The sequence below is a fragment of the Pelmatolapia mariae genome, linkage group LG15 (assembly GCF_036321145.2).
Source record: "Pelmatolapia mariae isolate MD_Pm_ZW linkage group LG15, Pm_UMD_F_2, whole genome shotgun sequence".
Classification (NCBI taxonomy): Eukaryota; Metazoa; Chordata; class Actinopteri; order Cichliformes; family Cichlidae; genus Pelmatolapia; species Pelmatolapia mariae.
Genome location: NC_086240.1, coordinates 33,378,019 through 33,403,997, shown reverse-complemented (window position 1 = coordinate 33,403,997; position 25,979 = coordinate 33,378,019). Strand labels below are relative to the sequence as shown.

The following is a 25,979-nucleotide window of genomic DNA, read 5'->3' as shown; positions in this document are numbered from 1 at the left end:
GATGTAACGTCCAGTCCTCCTGTTGGGATGTGTGTCCTCAGGCTTCTGGGGGCGTCGCTGCAGCTTCCCACCCTCATTATCAAGGACATTTGTGACAAAGACACAGGCATACTCTCTCTCTCTCTCTACCTCACACACACACACACACACACACACACACACACACACACACACACACACACACACACACGTATTTGTGTATAAAGTTTTGTGTTGTGGGTGCTGTGTCTGCTGTCTTTAGTTGTTTTGTCTCCTACAGGTGCAGCAAGTGGTGATACATTGTGCATTTCTAGTTGTTTCTATCCCCATATCTACGCACCCTCCTGTGAGATCAACAGTTCAGACGACAGGATCTAAGATGTTCGCAGTGGAAAATACAGTGGAGATTCTGTAGTTTTTGGCTTTTCATCTGCTTTTTTTGCAGTGTTGGATGGTTCATTCAGAAGGATTGATTTAGACTATACTTCCAGCTGGTTTTCACACAGGGATAAGTGCATCTTCTGACCCAGTTGTGATGCGATTACTTTGTTTGGGATTATTACTCTTCGCGCCTGCTAAATTGCCTTAATAAACTTTTCACTTTTTATTCTTTCTAATGCAAACAGCTCATACATGTTACTCTAGCCTTTTAAAGTAAGCCTTGGGGCCCAGGCTCCAGGCCTCTAAAAACATCCCAGATAACAAGTGCTACAAGTGTAACAGGTGTGACCGATACAATTTCACCTGCAAGGCTTCTCAGGTTTTTTCGTATCAGAGCAGACAAGGCCCTGAACACCAAAGCAGTCAGTCTGGGCGAGTCCACTTACCCACATTGGCTCCGTTGGCACAGGGTGAAACTCACAGATCAGAGATTAAGACTGAAACAGGCTTCCTGTACACAGAAGAAAGCTAATGCTAGGAAACAAACACGTTTGTAAGTACTTTGTGAAGCCATGGTGATAGATCAATATTTTCATAGATCCTCACATGGGCGTCACTGTCTGTGACGTGAAAATGGAGATTCATAAAGACCGCACATCGAAACAATCAACAGACAGTTTAATCACACACATACACACACAACAAGCTTTCACATTTGCGTCTTTCCTGCCATAATCTGCCTTATTCACAAGTGCAGTATATATTTCAACAAGATCACTCAGAGAGCACGTACTAAATCTGTTTCATGATGTTTTTATTACATTATAATGATGTAGGCATATTATGGAATCGTTGTGATGTTGTAGGCCATTGTACTGAAAAAAAATAAGAGGTGTGTTGTACAGTTCTCTCCTCATATATACCATATACTGCTCAGTACGGTCTCATTTGTTTCTTGAAGGTCAACTTTGACTGTAAATGAAGATCAAGGTCAAATGCTTAGCCAGCTTAGGTACTCATGTCCCCAAAGGCCTCGTATGTTGTTGTGAAGTTTGAAAACAATCTTTAAAAATTGTGAGTGACATAAAGTTTTACTGATTTGGACATTTGATGTCACTTTTTTGTTCTTGTTTTCAATCAGCTCGAGCTGTTGGTGTCTATCATCAGATGCTAGACTGCTAACAAACACAAACAAATGGAACCAATCACGTACTCAGTGCTTTCAGGGGGACAATAATATTCTTTTCATACTTTAAGTGCAATACAAGAATTACTGTTTTATACTTGAAATATTGTTTGCTTTATATTTGTATATATTCTCTTTAACACATGTGTTTATAGTAACTCAATTACATTCAGTTCCTTCCTACGATCTCTCTTTATTGACCTGACATCAGAGAGCTCCTGCCATGTATTAAAATACGAGCTGCATCCAGCAACAGCAACACGATTAGCTGACTACTGGAGAAACTATACAGATGGGCCTTTGGGATCCCAGTGTCTTTCCAAGCAGCTGTCTTTCCAAATTAGCAGATCCTCAAAACAGATTTTTTAAAAGCTTATTAAACAGTTTAGGAAAACATTAACAAACATTGTCCTTGTTTATTCACGCGCTCCACCTGGATACTTTTTGACAGGAAGTTTGGGGTTGTCCCATATATATGTGAACGTGCTGTCCACTCAGCTCCAAAGGGAGATGTCAGTTACTTGTACACAGTGATCATACAAGTATCATTTTGCATTCTTTCTCTGCGAAGTACAGAATGTGAAAGGAAGTCACTGAGAAATGCAGTCACCCATAAACTGATCGTAGCAGTCTGAGATGCTTTTCCTCAGCGCATCGATGTCTTTCCTCAGCTGGCCAACTTCCAGTAGCTTTAACCTTAACTTGTCTTCCACTGCCACCACTTTGCAGTTACTCTCCTCTGCTGAAAAGGTCAGTGCTGAACAGAGAAAACAAAGGAGAAAATGTTATGAAAAAGTCAAGGACAATATTTAGTGAGCCAGATTATGACTGCATGAAGAAATGTGAAGCAGTGCCTTGAAAAGAAAATGATTAGGGCAGAAGGCACCATACACATGTCTCTCATCCAGTGCAACTGTGCTCTATCGCATTGAGACTGTCACTCCACTCGGGGTATGACTCCATGATTAGGGCATCAGGGCACATGGAAACTTCTTTAAGACACTTAGGCTTGACTGGTCACGCCCCACAGCTGTGCAGAGTGTTGGGAGTCTGCATCAGTATTACGACTGAGTTGGGTTACAGTATTTAGTCCACCTGCCTGTTTAATGGGAAGCATACTTTGACTTTCTGGCTGTGACCCCTTGCCTGCGTATTGCTCATGGTTTACTTGCTGGGTGGGACCTTGCTGTGTCAAGGCCCTTTTAAATAGGACTCCGCCCACGCTGTGCTGACCGCTAGCTAGAGTGAATGGCTCAAAATTTGTGATGCACTGGCTGCCTGGCGAGTGAGTTTAGAACAATGTGTTGCTCATGAAGTCACGGGTTAAACACTCAGTGCTTTGTAAAACAAAAAAAAGAAAACTCAGCTGTAAGTTGGGTGTGATGCTTGCTCGCGGTTCATGAGGTCACATGCTTGATGCAACCTTCCTATGGCGCCTAATGGGAGAGGACGGCGAGTGAGGTCTCTCCAGCCAATGCAGACAGCCTTGCATGTTGCTCACAGAGCCATGAGTTACACGCTTGGTGCTTTCTTCATGTGAGTTGGCTGTGACTCCTACTAACATATTGCTAGTGCGAGTTATTGTGCTTGGTAGGTCCCTGCTGCATGCAGACATATAAGAATCATATAATTGTTGGGTTTTCCTCTGTATGTATTATTGTAAGGTCTACCTTACAATATAAAGCACCTTGAGGCGACTGTTGTTGTGATTTGGCGCTTTATAAATAAAATTGAATTGAAATGAATTCAACTGTAAGCTACCTGTGGTCCTTACTGGTGTATTGCTCTGAAGTTTGCCACAGTGAGGTCCCATCCAGTGGCATCAACAGACAGCTGATGGTCCAGCAAGTGAGAACTTATCTCCAGCCTGCAGAGAGAGCCCAGTGCATTGCTCATGTTGTCCCAGAGTTCACAATAGGGGCTGTAAGATGGCTGTGATTCCTTACTTACGCATTGCTCATAAGTCATGAGTTTACATGCTGGATTGTGACCCAGTCTGCTATGATGCAGACTGGGTCGCCTGGCAAGTGAGTTTCTCTCCAGCCTGCAAAGAGAGCCCAACATGCTACACACTTGGCACTCTCTTATGGGGGAAACAGTGGCGGTCCTAGCCTGTTTTGGCTCTTTTTTGGCTCTTGTTTGGCCCTAACATTTTAAATTGTTATTGATCCCTTTACCCCTGGTCCTAAAGTGTATATTTATTTTCTTACTCTTCTTATATTTATTGTTTGTTTACTTGCACTGCTGTAACAGAAGCCTCGTCGTCTGGTCTCTCTATATACTGGACTGTATGTAGCGGAGATGACAATAAAGTTTACTTTACTTCAGCAGCGAGCAGGCGCATCGAGGGCTCTCGCGCTCACTTTTCGCGTATAGAATTTCGAAAAAACATCGGTGCAAATTATAAGTCTGTATCATAATGTCTGCTGTTTTCGTGTTGTTGGTTTGTTTTTATTTTGTTTTATTTCGCGAGTTGGTTATTAGATGCTGCTCCAGCCAGCCAGAGAATCCCCCGCCGCCCCGCCCTCTCCTCCCTGTGCCGCAAGCAGCAGGCGCACCTCGCAAGGGCGCTCCCAGCAAATGGGCGACAGAAAACCGATCGGTGCCTATGCCATTCCCAATATGCGCTGGCATGATGTCGGGGCAGCATGAGTACGAGCATTTTTTTTTTTTTTGCCGATGCCCGTGATGCCGCCCCCCACCACGATGCCGCCCCGGGCAACCGCCCGTGTCGCCCGTATCTAAAACCGCTACTGGGGGGAAATAATGGTGGCTGTCATTCTCTCTAGGATGCAAACTCACAGACTCGGTGAAACATTGCTATGGCACTGACTAAGGAAAAGGGCTGATAAAACTAATCTATGGTCCTTTGCATGCAGGGGATTTGTGTTGCCACCTGCGCTAGCAGGCGTTGCACAGTATGGATGGCTTGCTGACTAAAAACTGCACAAGGGCAATGGGTAGCCTGACCTGTCTGGTTAATTGTGTTCCTTTGTTACCTTCTCAAAAAAGGTGAGATCAGGTGTTTGGAGGTTCTGGAGGCCTCTTCAGTTGTAAAGAGTTACCACGTATATATGGAATATGTAATGGAGTGGAGTCTCGATGCGATAGAGAACAAGTGAAAAATCCTAATTTAACCATAAAATATTAAATTAAAAGATAAATTAAAATCCCATAATACTTAAAAATGAAAAGTTAAAAAAAATAGGTGTGGCTCAAGACAGTAGTGTACTTTTTTTTTTTAATTTATTTAGGACAGTGCATGTTAATGAACATAAATGTAAAAAAAATTACATGAATGTAAACATACCAGATTATAGCCATTATAGCCATTTACACTATAGTCTGTTTTAAGAGTACACTGTACAGCTGTGCTTGTGTTATCTTCACATGTGGATTTTATTTTTATATGTTTTAACATGTTTATTGTTACATTTCTTCTCTATCGGGGGAAAGGAAAGTTAGAAATGACTATCCACTTTCATGCATAGTCATTTCTAACTTTCCTATTAGTCATGTTAACAAATACATTTGTTAGCTGGAATATCTGTGGATTTGGAAATCAGGCACAAAATATTAAACATATGGACATCATATGTGGATGTATGTCTACTGCAAGAAAACCACTTGTGCAAACAGAAGGTGAAGAAGTTTGATTTCATGATGAATCAAACACAGCTCTGAGTGGTTTCCACAGATTTATAATCTTTTGTGGGGTAGGTCAGATGTATGAGGATCCATTGTTATGTGAGGAAGATTTACGAAGATCTTTCGTAAATAACCTAAAAAGTTCAGAAGGATGATGTTGTAGTCTGGGGCTAGCATCTGTTTATATACGTAAATCTTAAAATCTGTGTGTGGGGAACACTAGGAAAAAAAAGTCGGGTCACAGCTAGTTTTGTTCATCCAAGAAAAAAAAGATCTTTCAATGCCCTGAAATATGTTGTTGAAGTTCAAAGGTTTCTGATAACACAGGTCTCCAGAAAAAGAAAAAAGAAAGAAAATCAGCTGCGTAGTACGGAAAAGGATTACGGCCACTGGAAAAAAAAAAGTGAGCACGTCTTTTTTTTTCTTCTTTTCCAGAATTCTTAATCTCAGAATCATGAGAAAAAATTATTCTGAGAAAAAAGTCAGAATTCTGGGATTAAAGTCAGAATTCTGACTTTAATCTCAGAATTCTGACTTTTTTCTAAGAATTCTGGAAAAGAAGAAAAAAAAAAAAAGACATGCTCACTTTCTTTTTTCCGGTGGCCTTAATCCTCTTCCGTACTTCCATAGCATGGGATACTTTTGGTAAATTTTATGTTTTTAGGGTCTTGAATCCAAAAATGATCTCCATCTCATGTTTTGCAAAAAACTGTGATGGAGTTTTTTCGCAAAACATGAGGAGTTTACATTAAAAAAGCACAGCAACGATGAAAAAATGAATATTTATTACAATTAACTATGCATAATTTTTCATATAACAGAACAAAGAAACAAAAAACTATTCCTTCATGATATATATTTAACACTACATGTTTACTCCTCTTCTCTTTGATGCTTCTCCGAACACACTTTCGCTCTTAGAAATATTAAATTCATGTAAGAAATCATTATTGGATATGGTTTTTTTAAACTCAAATATAGGATACCAGATTTTTCCTGGTTTCAGTGAGTAAAAATCTACAAGAAACAGTCAAAAAATCCTATGCAGATTTTTGGTTGCAAACCTGTGTAATTAATCAGATAATTATAAAATAATTTTTGCAGCTGTTTATTACCATTTATTTATTTTAAGTTAGTAAACATTAAAGTGATACGCTTTAACAACCTCACTTTACCTCAGCTGTCGATACGTTGAGTAAGAACCATCCACATGTACAGTCAGGTCCATAAATATTGGGACATCGACACAATTCTAACATTTTTGGCTCTATACACAACCACAATGGATTCCAAATGAAACGAACAAGACATGCTTTAACTGCAGACTGTCAGCTTTTATTTGAGGGTATTTACATCCAAATCAGGTGAACAGTATAGGAATTATGACAGTTTGTATATGTGCCTCCCACTTCTTAAGGGACCAAAAGTAATGGGACAATTGGCTTCTCGGCTGTTCCATGGCCAGGTGTGTGTTATTCCCTCATTACCCCAATTACAATGAACAAATAAAAGGTCCAGAGTTCATTTCAAGTGTGCTGTTTGCTTTTTGAACCTGTTGCTGTCAACTGCCAGGATGAGATCCAAAGAGCTGTCACTACCAGTGAAGCAAGCCATCATTAGGCTGAAAAAAACAAAACAAACCCATCAGAGAGATTGCAAAAACATCAGGCGTGGCCAAAACAACTGTTTAGAACATTCCCAAAAAGAAGGAACGCACTGGTGAGCTCAGCAACACCAAAAAACTAGGAAGACCACGGGACACAACTGTGGTGGATGACCAAAGAATCCTTTCCCTGGTGAAGAAAACACCCTTCACAACAGTTGGCCAGATCAAGAACACTCTCTAGGAGGCAGGTGTATGTGCGTCAGAGTCAACAATCAAGAGAAGACTCCACCAGTGTGAATACAGAGGGTTCACCACAAGATGTAAACCTTTGGTGAGCCCCAAAAACAGGAAGGCCAGATTAGAGTTTGCCAAACGATATCTGAAAAAGCCGTCGCAGTTCTGGAACAACATCCTATGGACAGATGAGACCAACATCAACTTGTACCAGAGTGATGGGAAGAGAAGAGTATGGAGAAGGAAAGGAACTGCTCATGATCCTAAGCATACCACCTCATCAGTGAAGCATTGTGGTGGAAGTGTCATGGCGTGGGCATGTATGGCTGCCAGTGGAACTGGTTCTCTTGTATTTATTGATGATGTGACTGCTGACAAAAGCAGCACAATGAATTCTGAAGTGTTTCGGGCAATATTATCTGCTCATATTCAGACAAATGCTTCAAAAATCATTGGACGGCGCTTCACAGTGCAGGTGGACAACGACCCAAAGCATACTGCAAAAGCAACCAAAGAGTTTTTGAAGGGAAAGAAGTGGACTGTTTTGCAATGGCCAAGTCAATCACCTGACCTGAATCCGATTGAGCATGCATTTCACTTGCTGAAGACAAAACTGAAGGGAAAATGCCCCAAGAACAAGCAGGAACTGAAGACTGTTGCAGTAGAGGCCTGGCAGAGCATCACCAGGGATGAAACCCGGCGTCTGGTGATGTCTGTGTTCCAGACTTCAGGCTGTGATTGACTGTAAAGGATTTGCAACCAAGTATTAAAAAATGAATGTTTGATTTATGGTTCTTATTCTGTCCCATTACTTTTGGTCCCTCAAGAAGTGGGAGGCACATTTGGAAACTGTTGTAATTCCTACACCGTTCACCTGATTTGGATGTAAATACCCTCAAATAAAAGCTGACACTCTGCAGTTAAAGCATGTCTTGTTCGTTTCATTTGGAATCCATTGTGGTGGTGTATAGAGCCAAAAATGTTAGAATTGTGTCGATGTCCCAATATTTATGGACCTGACTGTATTTTACTGTGGAAGAGGCTGTAAAATTTTGAGTCTGATTCAGATCGATGAGTCAGTGAAACTCACTTCTGTCAGATGACACCAACAGTATCACCTCAGTATCGCTAAGCGCTGTTTTTGTAGTTGTTAGCTCTTCCTTGCCGGCATTACCAAAGCTTTCTTTGAATTTGAGCTGACATTATTGAACTCTGACAGTTATCGAATAAACTCTTGTGATTTTTAGGACATTAGTGGGTATAATGTTAGCTTATAATCAGCTGCTGTTGTCGTTGTTGTTGGCTCCAGACAGCTGACAACTGAAACCTTGGAGTGGGATTTAAATTTAAATCAACAACTCCGAAAATGATTTTGTGAGCCCTATTCCTGGAATTTTACATGCGCACAAAGAAAATTGCTAATTGATTACTAGGTGACTAAAATAAAAATATATATATGTATATTTTTACAAATGCTACAAATCTTATTTGTATCAAAAAAGTCATAAATGTCTCTATTTGTGTTCGCCCTCTAGCTACAGTAGGTTACAAGTGATACATAAAGAATAAGTATAAATAAGTGTAAAATGTATGCCTACATACATGTCATTCCTAGAAGCAAAGACAGGTTGGGCTCTTTCCCCTGCGCTCTCTGAGCCAGGATGCTGCAGAGACCCTGGAGGTCCAGTAGACAAAGGGACATCTCTTTCAGCAGCTGGTCCACTTCTGGAATTTCCACATGGGCTAAAGGAGACACCAGCAACCCTTCATCCATCACCTGCTGCTTGTCAGTGAAAAAAAAAAAGAAAATTTTTTTTTAAATATCTTGGAACACCATGTTCCCATGTATCAGAAAAGCCAGCTCTCAGGGATCACTGCAACTTTTTCTATAATCAGTCTAGCATGAGTGCTATTTTTTTCCTATTTAACATACACTGACGGCTAGGGATGGGAATTAATCCCAATTTAGCGATTCTAATTTCAGTAGCGATTCTCATTGGGTTCTCACTGGCTCACTTTGAAAGTAACCACAATCTTTAAGCAGCATATCAAAGAAATTACATTCATGCAAACTAACTGCATGCTGTGGGATCACAGATTTGTGCATGTTGGAGGCATTTCCCCTGTTTATTGGTCATTACTCAGAAAAGTAATGTGTTACACATATTACACAAAACACTTTTCTTAGAAGTCATGCATTACTTTAAAGAAGTACTGCACTTAATTATTTTATTACTCCCATAAGAAAGTAATTTGTTATACTACTCTTCACATTACTTTTGCATTTCAAACATATTATGCAGACACACACAATTTTTCTCTTAGTATTTAGGTATGAACACAAAGCCAAAAGCAAATGAAATCCAGCACAAAGAGACTACAAAGTGAAAGCCACAGTCATGTAGAATATACATGTCTGTTCATGCTTAGATGTACATCATTTAAACGTGAACAGACAAAGACGGAGGCTGCAGCACTGCTCATTGGTGCCTTTTTTACCTATTGAAATTCAGGGTCTCGCTGCTGGTTCAACATGATGGACTACTGTAATTCCTTATTATCAGGATGACTTGGAGCCCCTCACACACAGGGCTCTAAGTCAAAGTACATTACGTTTATTTACAGTAAATAATGACAGTTTCAAAATTATCAGAACAGTTCACTCCACTATAGCTCTCCCTAGTTTCCAACAGTTTCCAGACTCTCTCTCAAACCCACACAAAGGCTGTTCACCATAAGGGATTCTCCAAGCAAACCTGAGCACAGTGAAAATACAGTCTGGCATCTCTCTCACAGGCAAGCCGAAATATTAACTCAAGGGTTGGAGGTGAGTTGCACTAACTTTTGCAAGACAATAATCCAGTGAGGATCAAATAATGGCCACTCCCTTAAGAAGATGGTACAATGAGTACATCAGGAACAAGTGTGTGATTAAACCAGGTGTGCGGAGACAACTATCTCATGGAATTGGATATAATGTCTCGAGTCGATCCAGTCTGGAAACAAGTCCTACGTATTGCTCTTGCAACAGTTGTATAAGGATCGAATGGTCCGTAGCAACTGGCCAGACACCCCATACTTCCGAAAGACCTCCCACAGAATACTCCAAGGGACACGGTCGAATGTCTTCTCTAAGTCCACAAAAGGCATGTAGACTGGTTGGGCAAACTCCCATTAACCTTCACGTATCCTTGAAAGGGTAAAGAACTGGTCTAGTGTTCTGCAACCAGGATGAAAACCGCATTGTTCCTCCTGTATTCGACTAACGGATAGACTCTCTTTTCCAGCACCCTGGCATAGACTTTGCTGGGGAGGCTGAAGAGGGTGATCCCCCTATAGTTGGAACAGACCCTCTGGTCCCCCTTCTTGATGATGGGAACCACCACCTGGTCTGCCAAACCAGAGGTACCGCCCCTGACAGCCCTACAACACCCGAGGGGCCTGCCACCAAGGAATGGTAAATGGTAAATGTACTAGTTCTTATATAGCGTTTTTCTACTCTGAGCACTCAAAGTGTTTTACACAACTTGCCTCATTCGCCCATTCACAGCCATTCGTACAAGCAATTTTTTCTATGCTCCAAGAGCTTTCTATCTAACATCCACATGTACTCATACTCCGATGGATGCACTGGAAAGCAACTTGGGGTTAAGTATCTTGCCCAAGGATATTTGACATGCAGATGAGAGTAGAAGGGGATTTAACCACAAACCTTCCGATTAGAAAGTGACCTGCTCAACCACCTGAGCTACAGCAACAAGGAGTTGTTTAACTTCAGTGACCTCACACCGGTGATGGATGAGTCATCCCCCTCGTCCCCAGACTCTGCTTCCTCTACAGAAGATGTCCTAGTGGGATTAAGGAGGTCTTTGAAGAAGAAAGTCTTCCTCCATGTCCTCTCCAAACTCCTCCCACAACTGAATTTTTGCTTCAATTAATGCCCGAGCCACGTTCCACTTGACCTGTCTGTACCTATAGGCTGCCTCTGAAGTCCCACAGGCTAACCAAGCCCAACAGGACTTCTTCAGCCTGATGGTTTCCTTCACCTCCGGTTTCCACCATCTGGTTCGGGGGTTACCACCACAACAGGCACCAACCACCTTGCGACCGCAGCTCAGTGCAGCAGCTTCAGCAGTGGAGGTGCTGAACAGGGTCCATTCGAACTCGATGTCCGCAGTCTCCTGTTGACAATCCCACAGATGGGGGTCTCTGCCAGGCGTTCCCAGCACACCCTCACTATACGTTTAGGTGCCCCAGGTCTGTCGAACATCCTCTCCCGCCACCTGATACAACTTACTACAAGGTGTTGATCAGTTGACAGCTCAGCACCTTGCTTCACCCGAGTGTCCAGAACATAGTTCTGCAGATCTGATGATACAATTACAAAACTGATCTTATGAACTGCGGCCTTATGTTTGAACAACGTTTTTGTTTTTGTGACAAACTGTGGTTTGCACAGAAGTCCAATAACAAAACAGTGCTCAATTTCAGATCTGGCAGGCCGCTTCTTCCAGCCACGGCCGTCCAGGTCTCACTGTCACTGCCCATATGAGTGTTGAAGTCTCCCAGTAATGAGAGAGTCCCCAGGTGCAGCACCCTCAAGCACCCCACCTAGGGACTCAAAGACAGCCGGGTACTCTGAACTGTTGTTCAGCACATAGGCGGAGATGAATATCCCCTCCATGAATGTTTAACAGAATTTGAAGAATTTAATTAAAAAGCTCGACAGACAGTGTTAAATCTATGACAGTTTTCTTTAGTAGGTTTCCATGGTTCAAATAAGCCTTAACACATGTAGCGCTTCTTGTCCACTTTAAGTAATTGTATTACAATGCATTTTAGGCCATGTTATGGAGTAATGCAAAAGTAATAAAACAAATAGTGTTTTTACAGGGAGTAATTAAGTAACACACTGCCACACTTTTTAAAACAGTAATGAGAAATGTATAATAATGGATTATTACTCTGAGTAACAAAACCACCACTGTTCATATATCATTGATAGTTGGAAAGAACTTAATCTCAAAAATAAAGCTGTTGATAGAGAATCAAGTTCAATAAGTAAATGATCTGAAGACTAAAATTAAAGTAATTTCAGTAAATGATATGCTTAATTTTCCTCTCATGTGATGATCTGAGTTGTGGCTAAAGGTTTGGGGCAGAGGAGATTCAGCACCTATCAATGACTAACCAAAAATCAATTAGACAGGCAGAAGAATTAAGCTAATACTTCCACCACAGATACCTGAAGGAAGGCTGTACTGGGTGTATTCAGGCTTTTTCCCTTTTCTGGAAGGTAAGAATATTGCTGACGAGAAAGGCCTCTTTTCTTCTGCAGTGTTGTGCTGGTAGACTAGCAAAACAAAGAATGTGACAGATGAGCTTATGTTTTCTACAGAAAAACAATATGCAGTTATTGATCGTCTTCTTCTTTCAATGTGTTTAGTCTTTGTCACAGTGGATGAGCTCCACCTCACGCCTATGAGATCTTCCTGTTTACTCCTGTCTGATGCCTTCATTCACAACTGTCCAGTATATCCACTATCCATCCACTTTACATGTCCAAATGATGTCAACTTTGTCTCTCTAACCATTTATCACATGCCTCAATTATTAATTGAATTTCAGGTTGAGAGGTACCATAGCTGATTTTGGCAATAAATCAAAAAGCATTGTTTCCAGAAAAAAAGACTTGGATCTCAAATTTTATGACTGATGCCTGAGCAGCAAAACAACTTTCTGTTATGTAATCTCACTTATACTGACGCTTGGAACTGTTCTCAAATAATAACAGCAGGAAGTTAGCCTGGTATTATTATTTTTTTTCTTTAATGAAAAAAAAAACCATTTTATTTTCTCAATACAGTTTTCTAAGTTTGCAGATAATGCTTTGGTAGGGTGAGGTCGAGGTCAGTGAGATGCAAACTCGTCTGAGTTGAGTAGATACATCTCTGTCTGTTTGGCAGGATGACGACAACACTCCATCAGCCTTTCACGGTTTTGTCTTCATTACAAGTTTTTTCAGGTGATGTTTTTCAAACAATGAAGTAGCTCTTTTGCTGAGTGATTTTAATTCATTGTTTATGGTACAGCTTCATATGTTGCTTTCAGATCATCTGTGGTCCTCCTGACTATCAGATGTAAAGAAATACAGCATATACAATAATTGTACAGTGAGGGTGTAGATTTATAACAACCTACCATGAGCTGTGAGGTCAGTCTCTCAATTTGTTCTCGTTGATGCTTAAACAGCTGGAGGTGATCAGACACAACACGTGAATGGCTTCTTCATGGGTTTTGTGTATGTGCATACATGTGTTTAGAATGCTAACCTTGCTGCTGTGATCTTGCTGCTCAACAAGCTGATAGTTTTCCACCTCAAGCCGCTTCAAGTCTTGCATAGGTAGCCTCACCCCATCATCCAAACACTGCTGCACCTTTTGCTGTAGACTTTACCAGAATAAGACATGAACAAAACAGAGACATGAATGAAATGAAAAGAATATCATAAATAGATCATTTAGTATCACTTGTGTCATCTTTACAGTGAATGAAGATGTGTGTTTACAGTTAATGCACGTGAACTGTGTAGTTAACGACAGGAAATACTTCAGATCTGCCAGTGCGCATGTACCATATGTGATCATAATCTTCTGGAACTGTACCCATAAAAATTACAAATACAGGTGGCTCCAAGTGGTACCGCACTGACCTTCTAGCAGATTCACCTATGGTATAAATTTGAAAGCCCCAGGCAGTTTTCTGAAAATTTGCCATCTGACCTTTACTTTCAGTTCAAGCTCACTGGGATTTAAACTCTTCTGAAATTTTTTCTAGATGCATCACTAGAGGCTGAATGTGAAATTCCTATGTAAGTTCCTTCTTGAGATATGGCATTCACAAGATTTTCAGAAAACTTGACCTCTGACCTTGATAGGGTGACAGCGATACTCTAACAGCGCTTTACGACTAAGAGGTAAAAATGTGTACCCAATTTCGATTTGACTCTGTCTTCTACAACATTGTCTTTTGAGCAAATGAAGACTGATTGCACCACGCTTGCTTACATACTTCTAGAATGCTCCTTAGACTATCCACTGTGACTGCTTGCATATATGCAGCAACCTTACCACAAATATTAGTGTAAAACATGTGCAGAGAACAAATATGAACTTCTGTGTCAAAGTACAGATGTGGACAGACCATTAACCCCCCCCCCCCCATGAAAACATATTTTTTAAACTATTAAAAAGAACAGGGAATCCAACTTTGGATTCTTTTCTTTTGATCCAAAGTTTTATTTTCGATGCCCCAAAATTCAACAAATCTTTTCTTCAAGTCTAAACCAAAGTGTAAGCTCAAACCCTTCTCTTATTTTATCAAAACTGATCTAATAATGCTCTCTAAAGAAAACCCGTACGTTTAGAAATGCTATTTTGGACATGCCTTGCTCTGTTGAAGAAGCGCTTTAAAGAGGCAAAGAAAATTGAATTTAATAATTGTTCAGCTCATTTCAACTGTTGATGACCTTGGCTAAGATATGAGTCTTTCTAAAATTAAAGACTTTAATTATTTTTGCACTATGGCGATAAATCAGGAGATATCTATCATCCTTTAGACATTTACAAGTGCAGCTAATAATAAGACGACATCCAGAGAGCTGTCTAAAAATATCAGCAGTGAGAAAATGACCTTGAAGAACCAAATTTAAATCAGGCACTGTATATTTTCTGATTTTAGTACAGTCCTTAACTCTTATTCACTCAAACACAAATCTGTGAGAAACGACATACCTTATTTGCACACAAACGTATCATATACACATAAATATACCTATGTACAGATGCAATCAATTCTTTTTCTCTCTTTGCCTGCATCTTCATCTCGATGTCTTTGTCCTTCATCAAAGTACATCCTTCCTCTAGGCTCTTTTTTAGGTGAGACACTATTTTCTCCAGTTTCTTGCATTTCTGCTGTGCCTCCTCCTGCTGAAAATAGAAATATGCACAGTGAGATAGTAGAGCAGTATGAACAAAACCTAATCCTCTCTCTGACTGACTGAATGGGGTCTCACAATTTTAAATCCTGGACCTTAATCTGTTTATACTCTATATAAATAACATACATATGTCTAAATTGTTAAAATATAATTTATTTCTTGATGACATCACCTTATATTGTTTTGGGAAAAGTCTGGAATGGCTTCTAAATATAGTGGAATTGGAATTCCAAGAAATTGTTTAATTTAAATGATAGCAAACAAAGTATCTAATATCAACAGGCAAATAAAAAATAAAGTCAATGATGAACAAGGTTGAAATGGAAAGACTGTATGAAAATACATTTTTGGTAATTGACCTTCACTTATATTCAAACTCATCCAAGAGTTTTAGTAGATACACCTAGGTTTTAATTTGACAATCCTAGGTGACATTTTTCTCGAGTTATCGTGTTCAAAAGGTCCACTGCTGGTGGACAATCTTTAGGAGTAATCTGGGTTACATATGTGTACACAATTTTACACATTGCTTGTTCCTTTAAAAGTGATGCAGTACATTAATTGATTACTGCCCAGAGAAGGTAATGTTGAATAAAAACAGAGCTAAAATGTAGGCTTAGCCTACCTCAACAAATTTTACCTTGTTTTAGGAACATATTTAGACTGTACCCAGTCTAGGGGTCGAGAGCAGAAGAAAAGAGGAGTATATGGTGAAAACAAACAGGATAAAACAAACTCAGGGATTATATTGTAAAACTGTCCTGCAGAAACCCATTTGCACTACGCTCAGAGAACAGAGGAGTCCCTGTCCCATATGAAACGCCACTTGCTTAGAGTTTCCAAGTCTCTAGGATGAAAAATGTCTCTGACTGATAAACCTGACTCACCTCAGTGTGTATGTATGCTCATATATACAGTGGCTTGAAAAAGTATTCGGCCCCCTTGAACTTTCCCACATTTTGTCACATTACAGCCACAAACATGAATCAATTTTATTGGAATTCCACGTGAAAGACCAATACAAAGTGGTGTACACTTGAGAAGTGGAACGAAAATCATACATGATTCCAAACATTTTTTACAAATAAATAACTGCAAAGTGGGGTGTGCGTAATTATTCAGCCCCCTGAGTCAATACTTTGTAAAACCACCTTTTGCTGCAATTACAGCTGCCAGTCTTTTAGGGTATGTCTCTACCAGCTTTGCACATCTAGAGACTGAAATTCTTGCCCATTCTTCTTTGCAAAACAGCTCCAGCTCAGTCAGATTAGATGGACAGCGTTTGTGAACAGCAGTTTTCAGATCTTGCCACAGATTCTCGATTGGATTTAGATCTGGACTTTGACTGGGCCATTCTAACACATGGATATGTTTTGTTTTAAACCATTCCATTGTTGCCCTGGCTTTATGTTTAGGGTCGTTGTCCTGCTGGAAGGTGAACCTCCGCCCCAGTCTCAAGTCTTTTGCAGACTCCAAGAGGTTTTCTTCCAAGATTGCCCTGTATTTGGCTCCATCCATCTTCCCATCAACTCTGACCAGCTTCCTTGTCCCTGCTGAAGAGAAGCACCCCCAGAGCATGATGCTGCCACCACCATATTTGACAGTGGGGATGGTGTGTTCAGAGTGATGTGCAGTGTTAGTTTTCCGCCACACATAGCGTTTTGCATTTTGGCCAAAAAGTTCCATTTTGGTCTCATGTGACCAGAGCACCTTCTTCCACATGTTTGCTGTGTCCCCCACATGGCTTGTGGCAAACTGCAAACGGGACTTCTTATGGTTTTCTGTTAACAATGGCTTTCTTCTTGCTACTCTTCCATAAAGGCCAACTTTGTGCAGTGCACGACTAATAGTTGTCCTATGGACAGATTCCCCCACCTGAGCTGTAGATCTCTGCAGCTCGTCCAGAGTCACCATGGGCCTCTTGGCCGCATTTCTGATCAGCGCTCTCCTTGTTCGGCCTGTGAGTTTAGGTGGACGGCCTTGTCTTGGTAGGTTTACAGTTGTGCCATACTCCTTCCATTTCTGAATGATCGCTCGAACAGTGCTCCGTGGGATGTTCAAGGCTTGGGAAATCTTTTTGTAGCCTAAGCCTGCTTTAAATTTCTCAATAACTTTATCCCTGACCTGTCTGGTGTCTAAATCCAATCGAGAATCTGTGGCAAGATCTGAAAACTGCTGTTCACAAACGCTGTCCATCTAATCTGACTGAGCTGGAGCTGTTTTGCAAAGAAGAATGGGCAAGAATTTCAGTCTCTAGATGTGCAAAGCTGGTAGAGACATACCCTAAAAGACTGGCAACTGTAATTGCAGCAAAAGGTGGTTCTACAAAGTATTGACTCAGGGGGCTGAATAATTACGCACACCCCACTTTGCAGTTATTTATTTGTAAAAAATGTTTGGAATCATGTATGATTTTCGTTCCACTTCTCACGTGTACACCACTTTGTATTGGTCTTTCACATGGAATTCCAATAAAATTGATTCATGTTTGTGGCTGTAATGTGACAAAATGTGGGAAAGTTCAAGGGGGCCGAATACTTTTGCAAGCCACTGTATGTGTTTACCCTCTTGGCCTGGACCTGTACTTCATCTAATGTTGGCAGGTCAGAAAGGTATTTCTCCAGTGTTTCTATGCGTTGCCGGTTTTCTTGGTTTTGGTTGCTCTCTCGCTGAAACTTCTTTTTTAGACTACTGATGTAGCGATCCCTCGTTTTTATCTGTGGATGAAAAAAATACATATTCAACAATATGTTTATGTTACTATACTTTCAAGAGTAAAGTATACTTTAAAGAGTAAAAAATGTTATATATATTAATGATTACTGTACCCTTTCCTCCAGTTTTCTGATATCCTCTGAATATTTCTGAGTAATTTGCTTGAAGGCTTTGCTGAAATGGATTATTTCAAGTTCAGCCACAGCTAATTTCTTAACAAGTTCTTCATCACAGGACAACTGATCAGGTGGCTGCTTGCGTGAAGTTCTCATTGTTGAGTCCTTAAACATGACCAGAACTTGTGCTATAACTTTAATTATAAAAATGTTTTATGTGGTTATTAAATTTGGATATGAATGTTCATTTATTACCTGGATGTTTCGGGTGTGAGAGTCATCAAACAACCTTCTCTGGCTCTTTAAGACCTGATGTATTTTCTGTTCGTTATCTCTGATCCGCGCATGTAGTAGCAAGATCTGTAGCTTTTGTCTGAAAGACAGAATTCGTTCCTACTTACAAAGATTCCCATCTGTAATGTTTTTTCCATATGCAATAAATAAATGAATAAAATAAAGTTTATTTGAGAACTGACAGGGATCTGTAAAAGATACCCAAACATGCCAGATGAAGAGTGAAAGTAGTGACAAAGAAAAGCACCAAATGTTTGGAACACTTCAGTGTACCATAGTATTGTTGTGTGTTTTTAGGGTTTTTCAGAAGCCTTTTTATACTTCAAAGTAACAAGACTTTTCCAATAAAAAATAAAAAACAACATCAAAGTTGTACATGTAAAAGGTTAAAATTTTGCTTTTGTAACCTTCAGGATGCACTGGTGTGGTTTGTAGTCAAATCTCAAACAGCAGGCACAGGAATCACAATATCCACATCTAAGGCCATGATTCTCTGCCAAAAAGCGGTAGTTGTAGCTGGTGTTTTTATTTGTTGTTCTTCTCTTATCAAATACACAACTCCTTATTTGCTACCACCATCTTCACTTTTTACTTAAAACTCTGTAAACTAACACAAGTTTTATATTTCCAATGCTAATGGAGTGAAAGCAGGAAAACAAAACAAAACAAATTAAATCAACAAGTGTAAGCCTGGGTGAATAACAATATACACAGTTGCAACTGATCGCAGCTTGTTCCACAATAACTTTCACATATTTAGTTTGAGATAAGTATAGGTATTGGTCCTTCTCTAGTCTTGGTGGACTGTTCTTATATTTTTCAAAGAGTACACAGAGTACAGGCTGCGGGTCTTTTCTTGGCAGTTTTAAGGGCTCAGGTATGGACAGCTTGCTGCACTTAACCTAGCTGCAACTCTGATTTTTGGCTAACTTCCCTTTTCAGTGTCTTGAGTTTGGCCTCTAGTGTCCTTCTACATGGAGGCTAGTGCTCCTTGAGGCTGTTCACCTTACAGCCAAGCATCACTGCTGCCGTGGTGTAGATCAGATGATTAGATTCAGTGATGGTTGCACTAGGGATTGTCAGTAATGCTGCATTCACATCTTCCAGTACACCTTCAGAGGGTACAATCGCTTCTTCCGAATGTTGGAACACTGAGCGAAACGACGAAACTGACAACGAAACACTGAGTTGTTTCGTTGTCAGTCTGGAAGTTGGGTATCAACTATCCCATAGGTTCCACATCCTCTTCATGTAACCTCCTCCGCCGGGGTTATTTGCATAGTATAATTCCAACAGCTCCCTGTTTTCATCCCTTGTCGACTTATGCCTTCTTGTTCTAGTAGCCCACTTCTCATCAGTGTGTCCTGGTTCCTCAACACCTTATGCCAACCTTGGTTATCTAGACAACGTTCGAGCCGGTATGGCTTCAATTATCTCTTTCTTGCTCTTATCCATATCCAAGGTAGGCATGAGGGGATCTAGTCTGGAGATCCTTACTGGAGACAGACGCCCTGGTCGGGAGTCAGACCCCCAACCTGAAAGTGGGTAGTGTTACCACTACGCTAACTCTATATATGCATGCATCTGCATGCAAACGTACACACACACACACACACACACACACACACACACACACACACACACACACACACATCCATATAGGGCAACTAAAATATCTGTCTGTTTGGCTTGCAGTACCTATTTATCTGTTGCTCTCTTTGTCTCAGTAGATCCTCTTTTATCTTGACCAGATTGTTGACAGGCAGGGAGGTCCCTCTCAGCATCTGGTAACACGCAAACATAGAGAAGACAAAATCTAATTTATGCACACAGCGAAATCATGACATAATGTAAAAGCCTTAGTTGAAGTCAGTTATAGTCATGTAGTAGAGAAAGTTTTCACAGGACTGCCCAGTGAAAAACTAAGTACACCTCATGATTCAGCAGCATGTAGTTCTCTTAGGGTCCTGAGAGCATTTCAGTCGTGTTAAGGTCCAGACTTGGACTGGGTCATTGCAACATCTTTATTATTTTTTGTGCATTCTTGTGTAGATTTGCTTTTCACTGTTGGACAGATGGCCTTATATTTACAGTGATGTGAAAAAAATACACTTTTCCTGATTTCCTAACTTCTGTATGTTTGTCACACTTAAATGTTTCAGATCATCAAACAAATTTAAATATTAGACAAAGATAAAACAAATAAGCACAAAATGCAGTTTCTAAATGAAGAAGTTTATTATTAATGGGGAAAAAAATCTAAACCTACATGGCCCTGTGTGAAAAAGTGAAATCACCCCTAAACTAACCCTAACTTGTTGGGCCACCCTTAGCAGCAACAACTGCAATCAAGCCTTTTTCGATAACTGGCAATGAGTCTTTTACAGCGCTGTGGAGGAATTTTTCCCCACTCATCTTTGCAGGAATTCATTCACAATGGAGGGTTATTGAACATGAATCGCCTATTTAAGCTCATGCCACAGCATCTCAGTCAGACTTTGACTTCATTTTGGGGTTTTTTAAGCCATTCAGAAGTGGGCTTGCTGATGTGTTTTCTATCATTGTCCTGCTACAGAACCCAAATACGCTTCAGCTTGAGGTCACAAACAGATGGCCGGACATTCTGCTTCGGGATGTTTTGGCAGACTGGAGAATTCGTGGTTCCATTTACCACAGCAAGTGTTCCAGGTCCTGAGGCAGCAAAACAACCCCAGACCATCACACTACCACCACCATATTTTACTGTTAGATCCAAGATAGCGCCGATGTTTGTGGCTCGCCATCTACCTGTCTTACCTGTTCTGTTTTTCGTCTTATTGATAATGTTAACTTTGCTACAGTTTGCTCTGTGTGTGTTTGTTCTAGTTTTTACCTTTTTACTATGTACAGCACTTTGGTCAACCTCTGTTGTTTTTAAATGTGCTTATAAATAAATTGAATGATTGACTGATACTGTTGGTATGATGTTACTTTTCTGAAATACTATGTTACTTTTACGCCAGATGTAATGGGACACAAACCTTCCAAAAAAATAGACAATCAGAAAGGGGACAAACACTTTAACTCTAGAATACTATAATACAATGATTGCAAGATGTCCAGTGCCTGCAAAAATAATTACTGGTATGAGGCGTTTGTGCTGACTTTGGTTTTTGAGGTTGGTTTTTGTCAAACATGGCGAATTTTATATCCAATCATCTGAATTTAATTTGGTATTATTTTATGCCAGTTCACAACAGTCATTTCAAAACAGTTTTTATTGTACGGTAAAACAAAAACTTTAAAACACTGGAGACTATGTGATTGCCCCAGCAGTCTCACAATGTATTACCAAGGTTACAGTTACAGGGAGTAAATATCCATTGGGTCATTGGTGACCAATCTAGGTTTTAGGTTAGCAGCAGGGTTTGGGTTGACTTAACAAGCAAACCCATTTTATATAACCAAAAACCTAATAACAAAATGTATGAAATTCATCTGAAATGTAACACATTGTAATTTGTGAACTATTGCTAATTGCATCTAAAATAACACCCAGCCTTATCTCTAAATAGAGAGCTCCATGTTATGATGTTAACAGGGAGGAGTTCATTGCCCCCTACCTAAGACCTCTGTCAAAACCAGACTCAGGGAGGGGTAGCCAACTCCATGGCAGCTGGTTGGTGAGATTAAATAGAAGGCATATTTGAAAGCCATAGAAAGACAGTGATCAAACCACAAGTAACTACCTCTCTGAATAATAGGGTTGCTGTGTCCTAAATCATCCTTTCTCAATCTATGAGCATATTTACCTACACAGGATCAAGTCGTGGTCTTTTTATTTCCATACTTTTTCACTTTCCTCGTTTCTATGTTTATTTTCACTTTTATATGATAGCTGTAAAACCCCACTCACCTGTTTAAACCCTGGATCACATTGATGTCGCTGTTGCCATAGTGACTGCTCATCTCCACCGCAGCCCTCTGTTCCAGTATCACTGTTCTGACCAAGTTCACCTCCACACTTTCCTTTGAGCCTGTGCTCCATGTGCTCAGTCAGCCACATCTGGGTGCGCGCTTCAAGTTGAACTGGGGAGGTTCTATTAGCCTGATGACCCAGTGGAGAGTCCATTTGGTTGTATGAGCTGAGATGATAAATACTGTAGTCCATGTATTGTTTCACTGGTGAAGACAGAGGTGAGAAAAGGGACATATCTGCCTCCAAACCAGTGGATAGCCTGCAATTGTTGTACTGGTAACCTGTGCTGGCACCTGGCGAGTGCTGGAGTAAGCTACTGCAGGCTGTAGGAGAAAGTAACGGTAAATATAAGTCGACATCTGAAACTTGAGGTACCCTTCTATGCCTATGCTGTAGAACTCGATCTAGGGATCCTTGTGCATTTGGGTTGTACCGATATCCTGCTGTGCTAGTATTGCACGTATCAGTTCCTAATGATAAGTTGGAAAGCGAGGAGCACCTCCGGACAGACTGACAGTCCTTTGTGTCTAGACAACTTTGTGTGTCCAGGCAAGATGTGGCTGGCACATGCTGCTGAGAAGACCAGTACGAGTAATTTGTGCTGTGGCTTGAAGATGGCATTTTAAAAGTGGTTTTATGTGAGGATGATACAAACGGCCTTACATGGACAGTAGGAATGCCATTATCATCCTGGCCCAAGTGCTGCTGCAAGAGTGGCTGGGAATACAGATGGGTGGTACTGGAACTGGAGTCATCTAGGGAAAGACATAAAAGGTTAAAGAAAAAATATGGGTAGAATCAAATAACAACTAAATAGAAATCATTTTTAAAACAACACCAACCTACATTTATTGAGAACTGTAAAAAAAAAATTCTCTTGAAGAAAGGGTTTTAGCATTTAAAAAAAAAAGAAAAAAGTACTGTATGCATTTACAAAAAGACCGCAGTGACAAGATTGTGTATAATGCATGGATGGCTGTAGCTCAGGAGGTAGAGCAGATCATCTACTGATCAGAAGGCTAGTGATTCAATCTATGGCTCCCCCAGTCTGCATGCCAAGTATCCTTGGGCAAGATACTAACCCCAAGTTGCTCTCCGATGCATCCATCGGAGTATAAATGTGTGTGAATGTTAGTTAGGAAGCACTGAAAAGCATTGAAGACAGTGAATGTGGTATGTTGTATAGAGCGCTTTGAGTGCTCCGGGAGAGTAGTAGCTATATAAGAATCATTACCATTTACCATATATGCTCCTTGGGAAATCTATCCTGTAACTTACAACGCAACCCAAAACTCCTTTTAACCCTAATATCCAAACACAGCACAGCTGTGCACAGAGCACACAGCACAGCACAGCTCCACTGTCCTTTCTCAGATTCATCCATAATCAAGTTACTGTATTTGCTATGAACTTGTCATGGGGCAAGATCACCAAATTCCTCTTTCTTTTTTGTAACATGGTGAGATGACAGGGGGTTAGGACCTATCACACAGCATTAACTTTCCCTTTGTGAGCTGCTGGAAGCTGGGGTGAAAAGTGAATAAGCTTTACTAAAATCGCTGTGATTACATCAGAATATGAATCTGTTGAGTGCACAGTTGAAAGCTGGGCGGGGCTTTGTGTCGGGGTCCTCCAGTCGGCTCTGTGCAGCAGACAGGCTCACAGAGAGGAACACTTCTTTACCAGACTGAATCTGTAAGAACAGCAGTGGAAGTGTCTCCCACTGACTGTACAAATATAGATATATTTTACTTGTTAATTATCTCACGAGTCGCTGTGATTTGGACGACAGAGATTTGCTGCTTCAGTTTGCTCTGCCCTGCCTACTGAGTAACCCGACACCGGCTTATTTGCATTCTAACAGTGATTGGGTGTTTAGCTGGGGGGCGGGATCTCTGCCGAGTGCTGCGTGAGCTTGCGCACAAACAGAGCGAACCAGAGGCGAAACAGTCTCATTTGTGCCTTTTCCAGTGGATTTTTCAGCTACTGTAGTAAATCCTGTCCATATTCAGTTTGTGGCTAATCTTAATTTTCTTTCACAACTTCTAAAAGTTTGACTCTTGGCCCAGAGTAGAGCCCCGATGTGATGTATATTATATTTATCTGATACCTTAAGAACTCTTTGTTTTCACAATATGACTAAATTATTTACAGTAATAACGCTTGTTATTCAGGCTACTTTACCATGAGAAGGGTTTAATATAACGGTCATTTAACGATAAACTATAAAGCGTGTTTACATGTATTTTACAACATACGATCAAACATTTGAAGAATATTACTACATGGACTATGCTGTGGCATCAGATGTCTGTGCTAAATAATAAAAGCCATGGATGACTTCTAGCTCGGTAACAACGGAACCAACCGTGCCGTATACTCGATATGTTAAAGGATTTAACAAGGACACAGCACTGCAGATGAAACGGAACCAGCCCCTTACTTGGCTATCATGTATTTCCAAAGCTCCTTACCTGTTTTATTAGATTCCATCTTTAAATTAGAAATGATTGGATCCATCTTCAAAATCACTTCTGCATCGCATTTTTTAATAAAGGTCTTTTTATATCAGAGCAGGGAAAATCACGTTAAGCTCACTAAGATGACAAAGGAGAATAAAAGCAAGACGTTCGAGACGCGACAGTCTCCAGCAGCAAAGCTGTCATATATGCATACTTCCAATAAACGAGGCCGTTTTGGGTTAACCATGAGTGGAAGTGCACCCAGTAATCTCTTCCTCCGACACCCGCATGCGCCTCATGGTAATTCTGAGGCTGGGCTGAAATATGAAACCGTTCCTGGCACGGTAACGAAATTATTCAACAAAAATGTGCAAATAACGTGAGAAGTCTCGTGCTTTCAGTCAGCCTACAAATTGCTAGGGTGACAAACCGCGGTCAAATTCCTTGCGCTTCTACAGTCACCTTTACGGCAGCGCCTGTTCTCTTTCATTCCCGATCGCATAGACGCACACATACGCCTGCGCGCGCACTCACACTTACACGCGCGCGCACACATTGCGTTGGGACAGCCTGGTATCATCATATGCAAAAAAATTTTAATTATCAGCACAAAAACCGAAAACAAAACAAAAAACAACCAGAAACACGTGCATTTACAGTTTTTCTCAGTTGCTTTGGTGCATTTCCCACAACAGAATTAAACTTTGCACAATAGTTAGTTCAACCTCCACAACATGTAGTCGTTTTGGCACAACCTTGTGGCGGTTTCATGTCCAAAGGAAGCAGTTGAGTAAGTACAAATATCTAAAGAATGGTCACTTTTGACTTGCTATTCATCACTATCTCCTTGCTTTTATCATGAATGTCACAATTATTTATACTTGTACCGGCTGAATAGTCATTGTCCATACAACTAATAGTCTTCATTTCATTGCTTGTGTCAGTGCACTCAAAATTGTTGAACATCTTGTCAAACAATTTGTACACCCATTTTGAAAACCCTATTTTTAAGGAGTTTCCATGAAAATCTCCATAAATTACTTTTCTCAGGTGAACCTTATCTCACACTAATGAAAATTGGTGTGTGTTACTCTTACTTGCAACCAATGAAAAGCCTCTTCTACCCAGTCACAGGTGAATCGCGTTACAGTATCCCCTACTCTACAAGTATATATACAGTTTTTCTCAGTCGCTTTGGTGCGTTTCTCAGATCAGAATTGAAATTCTCATAACTATTAGTTCAACCTCCACAACACTCAGTCATTTGTGCACATCATAGTAGCAATTTCTCCCCTCTCTGAACAAACTGCAAATGATCTTGGACATGAATCAGTTGCTTCCATACATTTCCCTGCTGCTTCCTGACATTTCCATTTGCTTATGTCATGTCAGTCAAAAGTA

The 25,979-nt window shown here is 40.5% G+C and overlaps 1 protein-coding gene across 3 annotated transcripts; it reads right to left on the bottom strand.

The window, feature by feature from the left end:
* Positions 1-1,049: 1,049 nt before the first annotated feature.
* cep85l (centrosomal protein 85, like) lies at positions 1,050-24,972 on the bottom strand. 3 transcript variants are annotated; one of them, XM_063496013.1, is made up of 12 exons: positions 24,591-24,972; positions 22,054-22,871; positions 19,857-19,942; positions 18,120-18,237; positions 17,862-18,029; positions 17,598-17,750; positions 14,868-15,022; positions 13,367-13,484; positions 13,236-13,286; positions 12,280-12,387; positions 8,637-8,814; positions 1,050-2,303 (listed from the first exon to the last, which is right to left on the bottom strand). In XM_063496013.1, exons 1-12 carry the CDS (start codon positions 24,634-24,636, stop codon positions 2,137-2,139), a joined length of 2,166 nt encoding a protein of 721 aa, XP_063352083.1. In that variant the 5' UTR covers positions 24,637-24,972; the 3' UTR covers positions 1,050-2,136. The 3 variants fall into 3 exon arrangements, with proteins under 3 accessions (XP_063352083.1, XP_063352084.1, XP_063352085.1); XM_063496014.1 differs by having other exon boundaries at positions 14,868-15,019; XM_063496015.1 differs by lacking the exons at positions 12,280-12,387; positions 13,236-13,286.
* Between the last annotated feature and the right edge of the window lie 1,007 nt (positions 24,973-25,979).